Source organism: Impatiens glandulifera, chromosome 2 (assembly GCF_907164915.1).
Source record: "Impatiens glandulifera chromosome 2, dImpGla2.1, whole genome shotgun sequence".
NCBI lineage: Eukaryota > Viridiplantae > Streptophyta > Magnoliopsida > Ericales > Balsaminaceae > Impatiens > Impatiens glandulifera.
Genome location: NC_061863.1, coordinates 59,950,651 through 59,966,886, shown reverse-complemented (window position 1 = coordinate 59,966,886; position 16,236 = coordinate 59,950,651). Strand labels below are relative to the sequence as shown.

The window sequence follows — 16,236 nt, the reverse complement described above, 5'->3', positions numbered from 1 at the left end:
CGTCGAACTTTAATTGATCGTAGTCGTTCGATTCGTATCATTCATAATGTTAATAATATGATACTTTCTGAGATTCATTCCGGAAAGCCGATAGAGTTTGTTAGGGAATTAATCGTTCTTCTCAAGGACTCACGAGCTCGATAACCTATTGAGTAATATTTTTTATTTTTATGTTTATATTTTTTTTTCATAATGTCATGATTTTTATCGTTGTGTTTAAACGATTTTCATCATTTTTAATACATAAACCTTTTTTTAAAAAAAAAATAAAAATAAAAAAAGTTATTAGCATTTTTTTTAATTATATAATATATTTAATATTTTATAAAATATAAAGTAAAAAGATTTTAATTTATGATTTAAGTGATTATATATATATATATTTTTTAAAAATTATGCCTTTGGTCAAGATTATTTGAATAATCAATTGGTTCATTTTAAATATCTTTTTTGATATAGATTAATATTGAAAAATAATTATATGAGTAAAAACACATTATGTCATGGGAGGATTTGCTGTACTCTTGAATGGATCAAAGATTGTGGCAATATATAAAATTAGAGTATTTTAAAATTTTATATAAGTTCTACATTAATTTCTTATGTAGATTTTTTTTTATGTCTTTGAATTTGCCACGGTCTTTGGCACATTCAATAGGATAACAAATCATCCCCTTAAGTCATAATATATATTGGAAATAATGTGCAAACTTCTAAAATATAGAGTTTACTTGAAATTATAAAAATTTAATTTGAAAAAATATTAGTTATATATTATTATTTATATATATAATTAAGTATTTTATACTTAGTCAATTTTAAAATTTTATATATTTATGTATAAAATTAATTAAAAATAATAATTAGTAAATAATAATATAAAAAAAGATTATACTTATAAAAATTAATTATATTAATTAATTTATTTGAATAAATAATAATTTTATTTTTTAATTTTAAATATAAATTTGTTTTTTAAACGGGTATAAAATCGAAATTATTTATAAACTCATAAAATCGTAAAAATTTATTATCAGTAAATTTAAAATCGTAATAAATTTATTAAAATAAGAATAGTTAATAGGTAAATTTGAAGCACGTTCATACAGAGTTGTTGTCCCGAAATTGATTTTGAAAGACGAAGGTGACACAATAAATCAAAATTTTAAGGTCAATATATTTTATGTCCAAGGCTATATAATGGGCCTAAGTTGACGAATTTTAATCAATTCAATGTATAAACTGGCCCAATTAATTTTCAATTGGTAAAAATAAACAATATCGGCATAAAGTCTAAGCAGTAGTTTGACTGAAATTATATAATAATAGAGAGGAATAATACCAACTATTATTTTTTATCATAATATTTAGAAACAAATAATAATTATATAATAATTTTCTAAATAGTTAATAAGAATACAACTATTCATCTTATTTAAAATGATGGAAAATAACAATATATATGAAAGTTGTTCCATATAATATAGAAATTAAGAATCTATATTTATATATTTTGTTTTCTTTTTGTCATTACCCATCAAATAGGTAACCATTTTCATCCGTACACATATAATATACAATTAAATGCATATGCATATATGATAAGAAGGCAATAATTAGATAAACCAAATCATTTCATTTTTATTCCAACCATTTTTAAACTTCACATAACCAAACTTTAATTTAAGAGTATTTTTAATATGAATATACAAGATGACTTTATCTTACTTAAATGAAATATTCTTTTTCTAATCATTTACAATAATTGAAAAATATTTTCTTTTTTAGTAGACTTATTTTTTTTGTTATTTTCAATTTGAATGATATAAATTAGTTTAATAAATTATAACTATATACTAATATTTTTATAAAAAAAAATTAAGATATTTTCTTTTTAAAAATATGGACAGCTGAGTCAACCTTCATTTTTTTGGCTGAGCTGAGTCAACTACCTATTCAACCAGAGTAAAACGAATTGGTAAAACAAAAGCATAAAAACACGCTTTACCAATAAATAAAATATTTATACAATATGAAAATAAGATTTGAAAAAATTAAATAAATATAATCAAAATACGACAGCCCATTATCGGAGCGGACACGGGATTGGAATTGCTCTTTGACCGGGTCATCCAGTCAAACCTCCAGCTACGTACCGACTCTTACCTTCAATTTTTATTTATTTATTTTGAATTTTCATTTCCCAATTTATTATTATTATTTTTTTATTCAACGTTCAACCGTTTCCGTTCTTACCCCCCAAAAACATCAAACTTCAAACCTCTCTCTCTCTATATATTCCATTAACTAAAGTTACCAAACATCCATTCTAACAATATTGAATAAGAAAAATCTCTCTTTCTCTTAGTTTTTTTTATAAAAAAAATGGTACTTTCTTGGAGAAGATCAAGAAAATCCGGTCGGATTTCGGCCAAGAAAGACGCCGGAGTTGAGACGCCGGAAAGGATTTTCACAACGCCGACTCATTTCCTATGCCCGATTTCTCTAGACCTAATGAAAGATCCGGTCACCCTTTCGACAGGAATAACATACGACCGTGAAAGCATAGAAAAATGGGTTGACTCCGGCAACAAAACCTGTCCCGTAACAAACCAAACACTGACAAACTTCGATCAAATACCCAACCATGCCATCCGCAAGATGATCCAATTGTGGTGCGTCGAGAATAAATCTCAAGGAATCGAACGAATTCCCACGCCACGTATCCCCATAACAAAATCTGACGTGTCTGACATCTGTTCAAATATCTCCATTTCTACAGCCCGGAAGGATCATAGCAAATGCATTGAGCTCGTGAACAAAGTCAAGAGATGGATGAGAGAAAGCGAGAAGAATCGGAAATGCTTAATCGAAGGTGGTGTCGGCGACGTACTTTCAACTGCCTTCGAGTTCTTCACAACGGTTTGCATAAATGAAAACGATGAAGTTCTTTCCGTGATCTTATCGGCGTTACCATCATTGTTCCCGATCTCCGAAGAAGCCCAAACCAAGCTAGTTTCGGTTCCATCCATACGTTGCATGGCGCGGTATGTAAAGAAAGAAGACCCGAATTCCGTATTACTACTCAAAGAATTAACGGTTTGTAAAGAAAGAAACGCGATCACGATCACCCACGAGTTACTATCCATCGAGGAAATGGAGGAATCGTTAATGAAAATTGTGAAGCTACAACTTACCCCACGAGCTACAAAAGCCGCTCTAACGCTCATATACCAAATTATCACCATCTATTCATCATCCTCTAATTCCACACGTTTTGCAAACGCGGATTTCGTCTCCATATTGATAGACCTAATCGTGGACTCGGAAAGAAGTTTGTGCGAGATGGCGATGGCGGTTATGGACGCGATCTGCTTGTTCGAGGTTGGGAGAAAGAGGGTTAAGGAACATGCAATGACGATGCCGGTTATGGTGAAGAAACTTCTTAGGGTTTCGGGAATGGCTACCGAGTTATCGGTGTCGGTTATATGGCGGTTATGCAAAAATGATGAGGCCGGGTGTTGTGTTGAGGCTATTAAATTGGGTTGTTTTCAGAAGCTTTTGGTTGTTTTGCAAGTAGGGTGTGGAGGGAAGACAAAAGAAAAAGTAAGTGAGCTTTTGAAGATGATGAATCAATATAGAGGGAAATTGGAGTGTTTTGATTCAACCATGAATTTAAAACACATCAATAGGCCTTCATTTTGATTTTGTATTTATTTTGTAGATTTATGTAAAGATTGATTATATATATATAATATATATACATGCACAAAGCTTAGATAGAACACATATGTATTAGCTTGAGTTTTTGTTTTAGGGTTATATATAATCTTGGTTATACACAATGACATTTTATTAAATATTGATTTTAAGTTTTCTCATTTTTGCAGTTTTTATGTTAAGATCCACTTCAATTATTTGAAATGATACTAGACTAGTTAAAAAGAGATTTTTTAGAAATTTATTAATTTGAATAAAAGTTGAGATTTAAGTTAGGTGATTTTAAAAAATTATTACTCTTTTTCTCTTTTTTTATTAAAGAGTTAATAGACTTAGGGCGGATCTATGATTTAAAATCTAGTCGGGTTGAATAATTTTCATAAAATTTCCTTGGACTAGAATAATAATATCAAACTAATAGTTTACTATCCTAATTGTTTTAGCGACCAAAAATCATCAATAACGGCTGTATTGTCCCGTCGTTATTGTCATTTATATTAAAAATAATAATAAACAACCTTGGACTTATTGAATCTCACACTATAATTTAAGGATTGCATTGAATTTCAAATTTTTTTTATAAAGGGTAAACATTTTTTTTATTAAAAGAAGGAAAGTGTTGTGATTACATTGATTTTAAATTCAAACTACATCTAGAATATTCAGATTTTTTTTTTTTGACTGGTCAGAAAGCATGAGTTTATTATAGAGACTGAATGGGGGTAGGGATACTATTGACCATGGACTTATGTTTGCTTGTTTTTTTTTCCAAATTTTAATTTCATATTCTATTTATAAGACTTTGAGGCCATCTGTAATAAATTGTGTTGGTAGAGCTAGTGTACCAAATGAAATGAAGGTTTGACCTAACCAACTCTTATAAATGAAATTGGAATAATATTATTTTTGTGGGTGAGGAAATTTAAATATGTATAAGAGCATGAGTCAGCAACTCTAATAAGTTTAAACAAAATAAATAGTTTATTTGAAAGCCATGAATAATTACAAATGTGTCGGTGGTAACAAATCAATTATTTATATCATAACTATTGCTTATTCAATCGCAGTTGCAGTGGTTGGGTAGATTCTTAATCAACTCAGTATAGGCTTGTTTAATTTTGAATTTTTGTATTTAAAATTAAAATTGAATAAAAACAAAATAATTGTATGAATTAAGTGGTTTTTATTTTTTAAATCCAGAAAGAAATAATGAAAAAAAAAAACAAGATCAAACGTGCAGACAATCCTGTGATGAAGCATGCGGCTACTTCAACTGAAGAGGAGGATTCAGACCTGACAATGGAGGGGGACCAAACATATCTCCAATGATTCGCCAATTCATATAACGTTAGGTGGAATATATATATAATAGTAGATAATGCTCAAGTAACCAACACACTTTTGAAACTATGCAATCCATGAATCTCAACCAGATATGACCTTGTATCATCTCCATCTTCCTCCTATGAAATTCCAGTTTTACCCTTTCAGCCGTGTTTTGAGTAATTCGCATCTGCGAGTCAAATAGCTTCTTTCCTGCAGAAAGAATTAGATATATACAGAAGAAAAAGGATTGATGTTATGTGGGGCATTTTTACATCAAATCACCTTTACTATATTTTTTACAACATTTTAAATAACACTAAGGATTATCAATCAAACAAGCTCTAGAGATTGAGTTGATTCTAGGTCAAAACTCAAAATCAGATTTATAGAACTACAAGTAATTAGACTAAAGAAGGGTACCTGCAAACACATTGCTTGGTGAGGACTCTATGATGTTACCTCCTACGGTCTATGATCCATACAAGGGTGATTTCTGATGATGGTTTCTCCTGCAATTTAAAGACACCTATTAGCATATCTATGTATTGTACTGTATTATGGGTAGTAAGTAGTATGAACCATCAACCGTATAAAAATGAAAAATCCTTTTTAATCTCTAATTCTGACAAACATAAGAAACAAGGGTTTAAGAGATGGGCCACTATTAACATTATCAAGCAGCTTCAGAATTTTGCTTAATCAATAAATTCCTTATAACTTATCTAACTTCATGTTGTCCAAGATGGAAAAGCTTGAACCTACTGTCATTTTCAGGTCTCAATTGATCAAGAATTCGGAAACTCAAATCTTGATTAAGAAAAATTCTGACAATAATCACTGTGTATTCAAAGTTATTTCAGCTGTGCAACAAACCATTTATTCAAAGTGCATCAATACCAACTTGTTATAATAGTTTTCCCAAAAACTATTGTATCAAATTGGCATCATTTGGATGAGATGTGCATCCTAAGTATGAGATTCTAATGAATATTAGAGTCACCCATCTGAACAGCTAGCATTATTGTTATTACTTTTCTTTTAGACTAATTTGAGACTAGCACGTCATTCCACAGTAATGACCCTCATTTCAATCAAGGTTATTACAGTGAGCATCGAACACGAGACCTCTCAACAACTACCTTTTGAAGAGTGATTACAGGAAAGTTGTTACCTAAAACAAAAAGGAATCACATAAAGAACTAAAACAAGAATATGAAGAGCAAAAGGGAAAGGGTCAGTAAGAAAATGTCATAAATAGCCAGATAGCCTAAATGGTGACGAATCAACAAGTATAACAACTACAATGGGGGTATAATAAATGAAGTTATCCATGGTTTTCTTTAGGTTAGAGTACACATAAAGGAACTAAAATTTCAAAGAGAAATAAGCATCACTTACTGCTCCTTAAGTTTAATGATTGATCTAGGTCTCTCATAGCCATCTTCCTTTTCCTGATCTTTAGGCTTCCCTTGATTCCTTGATTCAGGTTTCCAACAAGCTTTACTCAGTGATTGACCCAACAACTCAGCAATGTCTGTTGCCATAGCCTCAGCCTTCTTCACATAAGGAAACGTTTCCTCCTTAAAATGGTTAGACAACCAAAGATACATTGACAATACTTGATGCTTTGACTCAAGATCCAAAAGCTCAGAGTCATTACGAGCCGAACTCTTGGGCATTCCCATCGCAATATTAACAGGTAGATTCTGAGCATACAAGAACGCGTATCTTCTAAGATGATACATTGCTTTCGGATCCCTAACGTTAACGGGAGCGAAGCAAAAGTTGAAGCGATCTTCAAGAGAGAGACCCTCGATCCTCTCCAACATATTAGCAACCTTCTTTATATGATCGTGTTGGCTAAAGAAGTATGACCCGTCTAATCGGCAGCTTTCAGCAAACTGTTGGAGAATTTGAGCAAAACTAATTTTCGAAAGTTGGGATGCGAATAACTCTACTTGCTCATAGAAAGGAAAAAGACCAACTTTTTTCACTTCGTCGAAAGGTCTCTTTAGGCATTCAATCAAGTAGTCCAAATCGTCCAAATGTAGTGTGGTTGTTAGTCCATCTGGATACAGACTACCTCTTCGGCCAGCTCTTCCAGCAATCTGCTTAACTTGGGAAGCTGGAACCGGAACAATTTTGTCGCCATTATACTTATTAAGCCCATAGAAAATGACCCTCCTAATATTGAGATTTAAACCCATCCCAACAGCATCACTAGCAACCAAAACATCAAACTCGTTATCTTGTTCATTGAAGAGGCTGGCTTGCTGTCTTCGAGTCTCGGGTGGTAACGCCCCATAAATAACACAACAACGATGTTTCGTATGTTTCTCAATAGCCAATCTCACCTCAAATATTTCTCTCCTTGAGAAAGCAACAACACAATCCCCAGATCTCACGTTTCTGAGATCTCCTAAAAGGGTCTTGGCTTCTACCACCAGAGGTTTGAACCTCTCATAATGAGTTTCAAACAACTCATCTCCTGTTTCCAAACAGATCTTTCTAACCGCGTCAAGAACGCTTGGATCCCCGCATAGGTGTATCTCATCAGCCTTCAAACCTAGCAAAGCCCTTGTCCACGCATAACCTCTACTAGGGTCTGCCATCATTTGAATTTCATCGATAACAGCAACATCATACAGTTCGTCGCTAGAAACCATTTCTACAGTACACGCTACATGGTTCGAGAACGGAACATGCTTCTTTTCTTGCCCTGTTAGTAAACTACAGTAAACTCCAAGAGCATTCACTTTATCGAAAACTTCCATAGCTAACAACCTAAGTGGACTACAATATATACCCTTCTCTGCTTCCATGAATCTTTGCAAAGCATTATATGTCTTACCACTATTTGTCGGCCCACAGTGATATACAATCTTTCTCTTCATTGCTCGAGCAAAGGGAAACCAGGTATGTGGCTTCGTGAGATCTGCAGAATTAAGCATACCTCTGAACCTCTTAATTTCGTCCTGGAATTCGACCAAACAGAACTCTGCAAATATGGGGAACAGAAATCGGTCGGCTGCATCTCCAGGGCCAAGCGATACCATGTATTTAGAAAGGTCTGATTGACATCGTTTGAAGAAGAAACTTCTGAATTTGTTGGCTGCAGTGGGAAAAAATGAAGCCCCGATATATATAGCAAGGGCTTGATTTGAAGCCCATCCAGATCTTGAAAAGTATCGAAATATTTCAACTAATACATCCCAATCTGCTCGAGTTTGTTTCACCCCTTCTACGGCGGAATTCTGAAGTTCCTTAAAGATTTCCACAGGGTCCCTTGTGCTAAAATTCTGAAAACTGGTAGCTTCTCCAACATTGCTGGATGCTTCTTCGATACCTAATTCCACCGTAGCTGAATCTGATTCTGAAGCAATTGTATCATCATTTATCTTCGTAGAATAGAGACGTGGTATATAATTATGCTTCTGAAGCAATTGAAATGGTGGATGAATGAAAGAAGGAGAGAAAGAGGAACCAAGATGTGATTTTTCAGGGATTGAGGAATGATGTTGCCTCGAAGAATGAATGGGCTGGTTGGATTGGAACAATAAAACCCTAATTCGTGAAAGATTATTCCTACTCGAATACGCACGAAGTAAATGTGAAGCAGAACCTTTAGCCATTTGGGGGGAAATTCGACGTTATAAAGAAGAAGAAGATGATGATGATGATGATGGATAGAAGAGTGAAGTAGTTTGTTGCATTGAAAATATGATACCTCCAGAAGCAAGCAAAGAAGCAACCATTAGAGGAGATAAGAGGTTGGCCTGGATTGCAGGAACGAATAATACAGGTTTTGCTTGGCGGGTAAACACGAAAGAGAGAGATATTCGGGAGAGGGAGGAGGAGGAGGTAGTTCAAAGCTGCAAAACCCTAAACCCTTTGCGTCTGCGTCTGATCGATCGACCGGTCTTCTTTTGTTTCTTTTCTTAAAAAAAACATTTGGCGTTTGTTTGATTTCACTTTTTTTAATGTTTGATTCGTATTAATTTGTTATTAAAGATAAAGGAAATATGTCCAAATTGGACTTTAGCTTTCAGTGTAGATACATTTTTCATCCCAAACTTTATTTTCACTATTTTTTACAATTATTTTGTCAACTCATCATTTTGCATGTTAACGTGATGAAACTGAAAAACAATTGTCAATTGGGTATTATGTACTCCACCTCCTAACAACTAAAATGAGACAATAGAAAAGTATCTTATGATTTATTTATTCGAATGGTAGTTATGTGAATATTTTGGAAAGAAAAAATAATAATAATGGTTAATAATTTTGAAAAAGTAATGATTATTTTTTGTAAAAAGATTTAAATGTATTAATATATATAATTAAAATAAAAAATAATAATAATTTTTTATTAATGAATTGAGTGATATAATGAATAAGAGAAAAGTGCGATGATGTATGATTTGGTTTGGGTTATTAAAATAACACAAACTGAATTGGACCTTATTTGTCTTGTATCCATGAACTGATCTATTTAGGAATTTAACTTAAATTTAATTAAAAAATAAATATTTTTTATTCAATTTGTATGTATCTAAATTATTTAAATTAGTGATTTAATGATTTTTAAGTTAAATTATGTATATATATATTGCCTTTGAGTTCAAATTTTTTTTCTTGATTCTTACATTTAGGTGCTTTCTATTTTTATTTTTTTTCAAACAATTCTTGACATTGATGTTCTCCTCAAATATTCCACCAAACTTCGTACAAAAGCATATTATTGTTAATGGATTGTTTGATATTGATTATTTGATTATTTGAAAATAATTTGTCATATGATTCTATCACATTTTTTTTTTCATCCCAAATAAATTATTTTATCAATTAAATACTAAAATATCAAAATTAAAATTTTAAATATACAAAGTGACATTATAATAATTTAATCTCAAATAATTCACTTTTTCATAATTAAGATTTTGAATTCTTAACTCATAATCAAAGAAGCTTTTATTATTAGATATTGGGGTACAATGAAGATAATTTGGTGGGAGCTCATCCAAAATTGAGGAATTGCGAGTAAGTTTGGTTTGAATTGAATTGATGTAATGCATTTCAATAGTTAGGCAGTTTCCTAGCTTGCCTCACTTTGGGACCGACAGCCTTATAACTTCTAGATCAATTAAGTTAGGTTACTTTTGTTATTTTTAATCATTAAATTATTATACATTTATATATTATTTTACAAAAATGTTATATATAATAATAAGAAAAAAAAGAGTGTAAACATAATCGAAACAATCTTTATAGTTGAAACTACATTTCATTCTCCCTTTGCAAATGACTCATCTTGCCCAAAGTGGCATAATTGAACTTACTTCGTTTGGGTTTAATTGTGTCATATCTCTATAATTCGGATTAGGTTTACCGTTAAGGCATGAGTATAAGATTATATATATGTAAACATCTCATCGCCATAAGATCATATGCATATGTTTTCTATTTCATTATATGATTCTACTAACACCATTTGCACATTAGACCATGTTGAAGATGACCAAATCTTAATCCTCAAAACTTATTTTCCTTCTGTCCTTGTTTTGATAGACCAATGTAATTTGTAAATCATTCATTTTTCTTTGAGTTTCTGAATCAATCTCATGATCCACGAATAATGTCATGATCCACGAATAAGAAATAGCATCTTCCACGGTCCTATGGAACACTTGGGTTAGAGATTATGACGGAAATTCTATTTTTTTATAGTATAACAATATTTTAATTCTGTTAACAAAACTGATTGTTGTTAAGTCCCTAAAAGTTGTTGTAATAGAATTATAACTGACTACTTTTGGGTAATTCATCCGCTATATAGGTTGATTCATACCTCCCTTATGGGCATGAATGAAAAACTTTGTTAAAATTCATAGTCTCAATTATATTTTTTTGTCTTGATCCTCTATTTTGGACTATTAGCTATATTATAGCTGTATTCTTGCTCATCTTTTTTTTTTTTACTTTAACCTTGAATACTACTCTCATAATACTTCCGCTGCACTTTGATTATAGATTCTCCACTCGGCCCCAGCGATCAAGAACTCATTCCCAGCGATCAAGAACTCGATTCTTGAAATTAAAAACTCAAGACGCTAAGTTACAAATTAAGTCATAACACAATCATGTAGGAGCTCCAATGTATATTAAATAAATAAAAAAATCCAAAGACTTGTATATTTCATTATACAAGGAAGGTGTTTAGTATTCTTATCAAAACCATTTATTGAGTTCTTTATGTTCATAGGAATTCCCTTAAAAACTAAAACCGATGTAAGTGGTAAAATCTTTAAAAAAAGAAAGAAAAACCCTTCTTCTAAGGAATATTGAATAATCCAACCACACCTTCTTTATTGTTGCCGGCGACTGACAAAGGCTTCATGTTTCTCCGACAGCGACCTTCCACGGTTGAATGCCTTAGGCTCCACCACATCATCCCTTGACCCACCACAAATTACGCCGTGCCGTATTTTTATCCCCAAGAACTTCGTCTCATACGTCTTCTTTCTCTGCACCCCACTCTCCGGCGTCGATACAACCCTCCGGGAACCCATAATACTTGTACTTGATCGCATGAGGAAATCAAGCTGATTTGATATTGTCTTAATCTCGTAAGCATCAAAAAGATCCGAGGAGGACTGTCCGACGACGACATTGCTGGGATTTGACGGCGGTAATATTGATTGATCAGTTACAATCTTCTTCTTCTTCTTGTCTAATTCAAAGGGTACACTGATAACTAATTGGCGCTTAAATCGGGACGGACCATGAGTGCGGAAAGTTCTGGTTGCTTCAAATTCGGACTCGGTTGGGGATTTGCCGCCGGACCCATGTTGGTACCAGGCCCATGCTGCTGCCTTCACCGCGGCTGACGGCGTCGTGTTTATTTTCTCCATGAAAAGATTCGACCTTTTGGTGATTTCAGTCTGTGGGTATCGCGGCGTTAACAAGGAATTTGAAGAGATTGATTGTTGTTTGTGGTAAATCAGCGGGCGGGCGGGCGGGAGGGCGGGCGAGAGACTCGAGGGTTGCGTTCTAATAATGGAGAAAGAGAGACATATGAAGTTTGTCCTTATTTAATGCTGAATGGTCCCCATAAGGATTGAAAGTTCAATTACTATGTTTTTGGTAGGTATCATATATGAGGTGCAAGCCATGTTGACACGCCACTCTTTTTTTATCTATCTATCTATGATCACATATCTTTTAGTTAGATTTCCTCTATATTTTATTTATGGTTAGAAGTTGAATTATTGTATGTTTAGAATTTAAATGATGTAATTTGAAAAGCTTAAGAAATAATGCTATTACATAACTCTTTATGAACCTAAAGAATTCCTAATATTGTACACAAATGGATAACAAAGCATTATCATACATAAAAAAAAAAGCTATAATGACCGGACATAATAACTACCCACTAACTTAAAAAAAACTCATCTGTGGTGTTTTTAAGAGACGACACATTAAAGTGTATTAAGCCCAACTCATATTGAATTTTCAATTATAACATTTCAAATCAAAATAAAAGTAATTAAAAATAATAATAAATAATAATATGATTGGATGAGGTTGTTTCTTAAACTAAGTTATATTTTGTATCAAATTAGATTGATTTTACTCAAAACTCTTAAAATCTTGAATTGATTTTTAAATATTACGATTTGAAAAGTCTAATTACGATTTTAAATTATGAATGATTATAAAATTTTACTTGTTTATAAATAATTTTGATTTTATATTATTTTATATTAAAAAAAATAATTTATATTTATTAATTTTTTTTATTATTTATTCAAATAAATAAATTAATGCAATTAATTTTATAAATATTTTTGTTATAGTGTTATTTATTTATTTTATTTTTTTATTTAATTTTATATTTAAATATATAAAATTTTAAATTTAATTAAGTATAAAATAATTAATTATACGTATAAATAATAATAATATTTAAAATCTTACGATTTCTCAAATTCTAAATTTTACAATTTTACACCGATTAAACTCTATTTTTTACATGTATATAATGGTCCATTCATGATACTCCATAGTTTAGATTTTAGATTTTAGATTTGAAGAGAATGATGGGCCTCATGAGGCATTGTGGCTGTAGTGGTTGGGCCTGAACTGGGTTATGTTTAATATGTAAGAGAAAATCATAAATCATAATATTATTAACTAACAAAACTATCAATTTCATCACAAACCCAACACAAAACATAAGATCAAATGTAGTAGAAAAATAAAATGTCAAGTCTTTGTAAAAATGTGGATCAATCAAATAATTCATCGTTTCCTATAGAAGGTTCTGATGTGAAGGAATATCAGTTTTTTCATGTGTAGGTGGAAATCACAAAATATCTGTATTACTATTTTAACTAAAAGATCCATTTTTTAGCCTACCGGCAAAGAGGTGGATACTTAATAGAAAAATTAAGTAGATTAATTTCAAACCGGCCACACATTACGATTTTTGAATATTTATTCTAAATAATCAAAAAGGGAGAAATTGTTAGAAAATAATTGTTATAACTTATGAAAAATTTAATGAATAGATAAAACTAAGTTCAAATATATATGTTAAACCGCTAAGTTATATCAAGTATATTAATTGGTTTAAATATAATAAGAAGCTGTTGTAGCGTAGTGGTAAACACCTCTGTTTGTCACACAGGTGTCCAGGGAGGCTCTCCTGGAGAGAGAATATGACTGTTGTCATATTTTTCATATAAATAGAAGCCAAGGAAGAAATTTTGCCAAACATCAAATTGACATTCAACAGTTCTGAAACAAGCAAGAGAGAGAAAGAAATCTAAATTCCAAACCGGCTTAGTGCATGTCTGTCATGTGTCCAAAATCCAAACCGGCTTAGTGCATGTCTATCATGTGTCCAAAATGCAAACCGGCTAAGTGCATTTCTGCCATGTGTCCAAAATGCAAACCGGCTAAGTGTATGTCTGCCGTGTGTCCAAATTGATCTGTCCAAGAAGGAAGGCGTGCAAGCCTCTTGATCATTACCGGTTTCCAACGGCCAATCTTCTGGAGAGAGAAAATATGACCGTTGTCATATTTTTCATATAAATAGAAGCCAAGGAAGAAATTTTGCCAAACATCAAATTGACATTCAACAGTTCTGAAACAAGCAAGAGAGAGAAAGAAATCTAAATTCCAAACCGGCTTAGTGCATGTCTGCCATGTGTCCAAAATCCAAACCGGCTTAGTGCATGTCTATCATGTGTCCAAAATACAAACCGGCTAAGTGCATGCCTGCCATGTGTCCAAAATGCAAACCGGCTAAGTGTATGTCTGTCATGTGTCCAAATTGATCTGTCCAAGAAGGAAGGCGTGCAAGCCTCTTGATCATTACCGGTTTCCAACGGCCAATCTCCTGGAGAGAGAAAATATGACCGTTGTCATATTTTTCATATAAATAGAAGCCAAGGAAGAAATTTTGCCAAACATCAAATTGACATTCAACAGTTCTGAAACAAGCAAGAGAGAGAAAGAAATCTAAATAGTTGTTTCATTTATTGAAAGCATTGTTGTTATATTGAGTTATTGTATTACATCATAGTGAGTGGTGTAACCGACGAGTAGCGATTAAGGCTCGTTCGGCATTGTGTGAGTGTTGTAACATTCAAGTTAGTGGAGATCCTTCTCATAATCTGAGAAGAAGGGGTGACGTAGGAGGGTTTGCTCCGAACATCCATAAAAAATCTTGTCTCGTGCCTTTTACTTATTTCCTACTTATTTACTCTAAAACCGAAATATAATCCTACTCCTATAATCAAAACCGGTCTATATGTACTCCTTAAACCGATCCCTCATAAATCTCATCCAAGTCGTGTGTGTTGCTTCAGACTGAAACAGACATTTCCGCCCTTGAACCCGGTTCAAGAGTCTGACAGTTTGCGTAGTGTTAAGAACGGTTTTAGTCTTTAACCGGACTATTACCAAATAGTGTGTTGTGTTGTTGTAAGCGGCCACCCTTTCAGAAACCGAAACACCCCGGTCCTCCAAGGGCGTCCCCGATCCTAATAAGTGGTATCAGAGCGAGGTTCTTAACACTCAAGCAATCGAATACCATCATGTCTTTCATCAACGAGCCCCCCATGTTCTGCATCGAAGAATATGTTGATTGGAAGATACGGATGGAAGTGCATTTGGCCTCACAAGACGACGACATGTGGTATGTTATTATCGATGGTCCGATAAAGATTGATAAGCCAAGATACAAATGGACGACGGAAGATAAGAAGATGAATAACCTGGATAATGTTGCTAAAAACATTTTGTTCAAGTCGTTGGACAGAAACATGTTTAGTAAGATCAAGTTGTGCTCTTCTGCTAAAGAAATTTGGGAGAAGTTGATCCAACTATGTGAGGGCAGCGACCAAATAAAGGAGAACCGAAAAGAGCAGAAGGCTCTGATAGCTACTGAAAGAAAGAGAACATGGGACGATAGCGATTCGGACGACTCATCATCCAGCGACAGCGATGATAAAGTTGATGCATGCTTCATGGCTGAGAAAGAATCTGAGGTATTTGATTTCAATTCTGAAGAATTTACTAAAGAAGACTTAGTTATTGCACTCAACGACATGGTCGATGAGTTCAAATAATTGTCTGTTGTAATACCGACCCGGACAAAATATGAAACCGGAGAGTCAAGTGGTACCGCTGGTGAGCCAAGCGGAACCGAGACTTACGAACCGATTGGACTGTCCTTAGAGAATGAGAAGCTCAAAGAGACAGTCCAATCGTTAACCGAAGAAAATGAGAGAATCAAATATGTCACGGCTTCTTGGAAGAGATCTAGTGAAGCGGTAAGCCAGATGTCTAATTACCAAAGACATCCCAAATGTAAATTTGGTATTGGTTATAACAAATCCGCCACTCACAAGCATTCCAACGGGATGAAACTCACAAAAGACAATCTTCCTTTCATAAGATTTGTCAAGAGTTCATCAACCGAAAATGAGGAAGAACGTGGTCTAAAACCGGAAAAAGAAATAAAATATGTAAGTCCAACTGACTCGGAAAAATGGCTTTATCCTAAGAGAAGGAAAGCCAACCGGCCAATAGGTAAACAAACCGATCAACGACCACATATAATTAATCAAAAGTCACCACAAAATAAGGCACTTTTAGGACAACAGAAAGATGTCA

The 16,236-nt window shown here is 33.0% G+C and overlaps 2 protein-coding genes across 2 annotated transcripts; one reads left to right on the top strand and one right to left on the bottom strand.

Annotated features, from left to right (window-relative positions):
* Nucleotides 1-2,343: 2,343 nt before the first annotated feature.
* LOC124927391 (U-box domain-containing protein 21-like) lies at nucleotides 2,344-3,895 on the top strand. Its single transcript, XM_047467797.1, has one exon. The coding sequence runs from the start codon at nucleotides 2,386-2,388 to the stop codon at nucleotides 3,703-3,705; it is 1,320 nt and encodes a 439-aa protein (XP_047323753.1). The 5' UTR covers nucleotides 2,344-2,385; the 3' UTR covers nucleotides 3,706-3,895.
* A 993-nt stretch (nucleotides 3,896-4,888) lies between these two features.
* LOC124925709 (DExH-box ATP-dependent RNA helicase DExH18, mitochondrial) lies at nucleotides 4,889-8,980 on the bottom strand. The gene is made up of 3 exons (XM_047465784.1): nucleotides 6,445-8,980; nucleotides 5,467-5,555; nucleotides 4,889-5,256 (listed from the first exon to the last, which is right to left on the bottom strand). Exons 1-2 carry the CDS (start codon nucleotides 8,676-8,678, stop codon nucleotides 5,516-5,518), a joined length of 2,274 nt encoding a protein of 757 aa, XP_047321740.1. The 5' UTR covers nucleotides 8,679-8,980; the 3' UTR covers nucleotides 4,889-5,256; nucleotides 5,467-5,515.
* Between the last annotated feature and the right edge of the window lie 7,256 nt (nucleotides 8,981-16,236).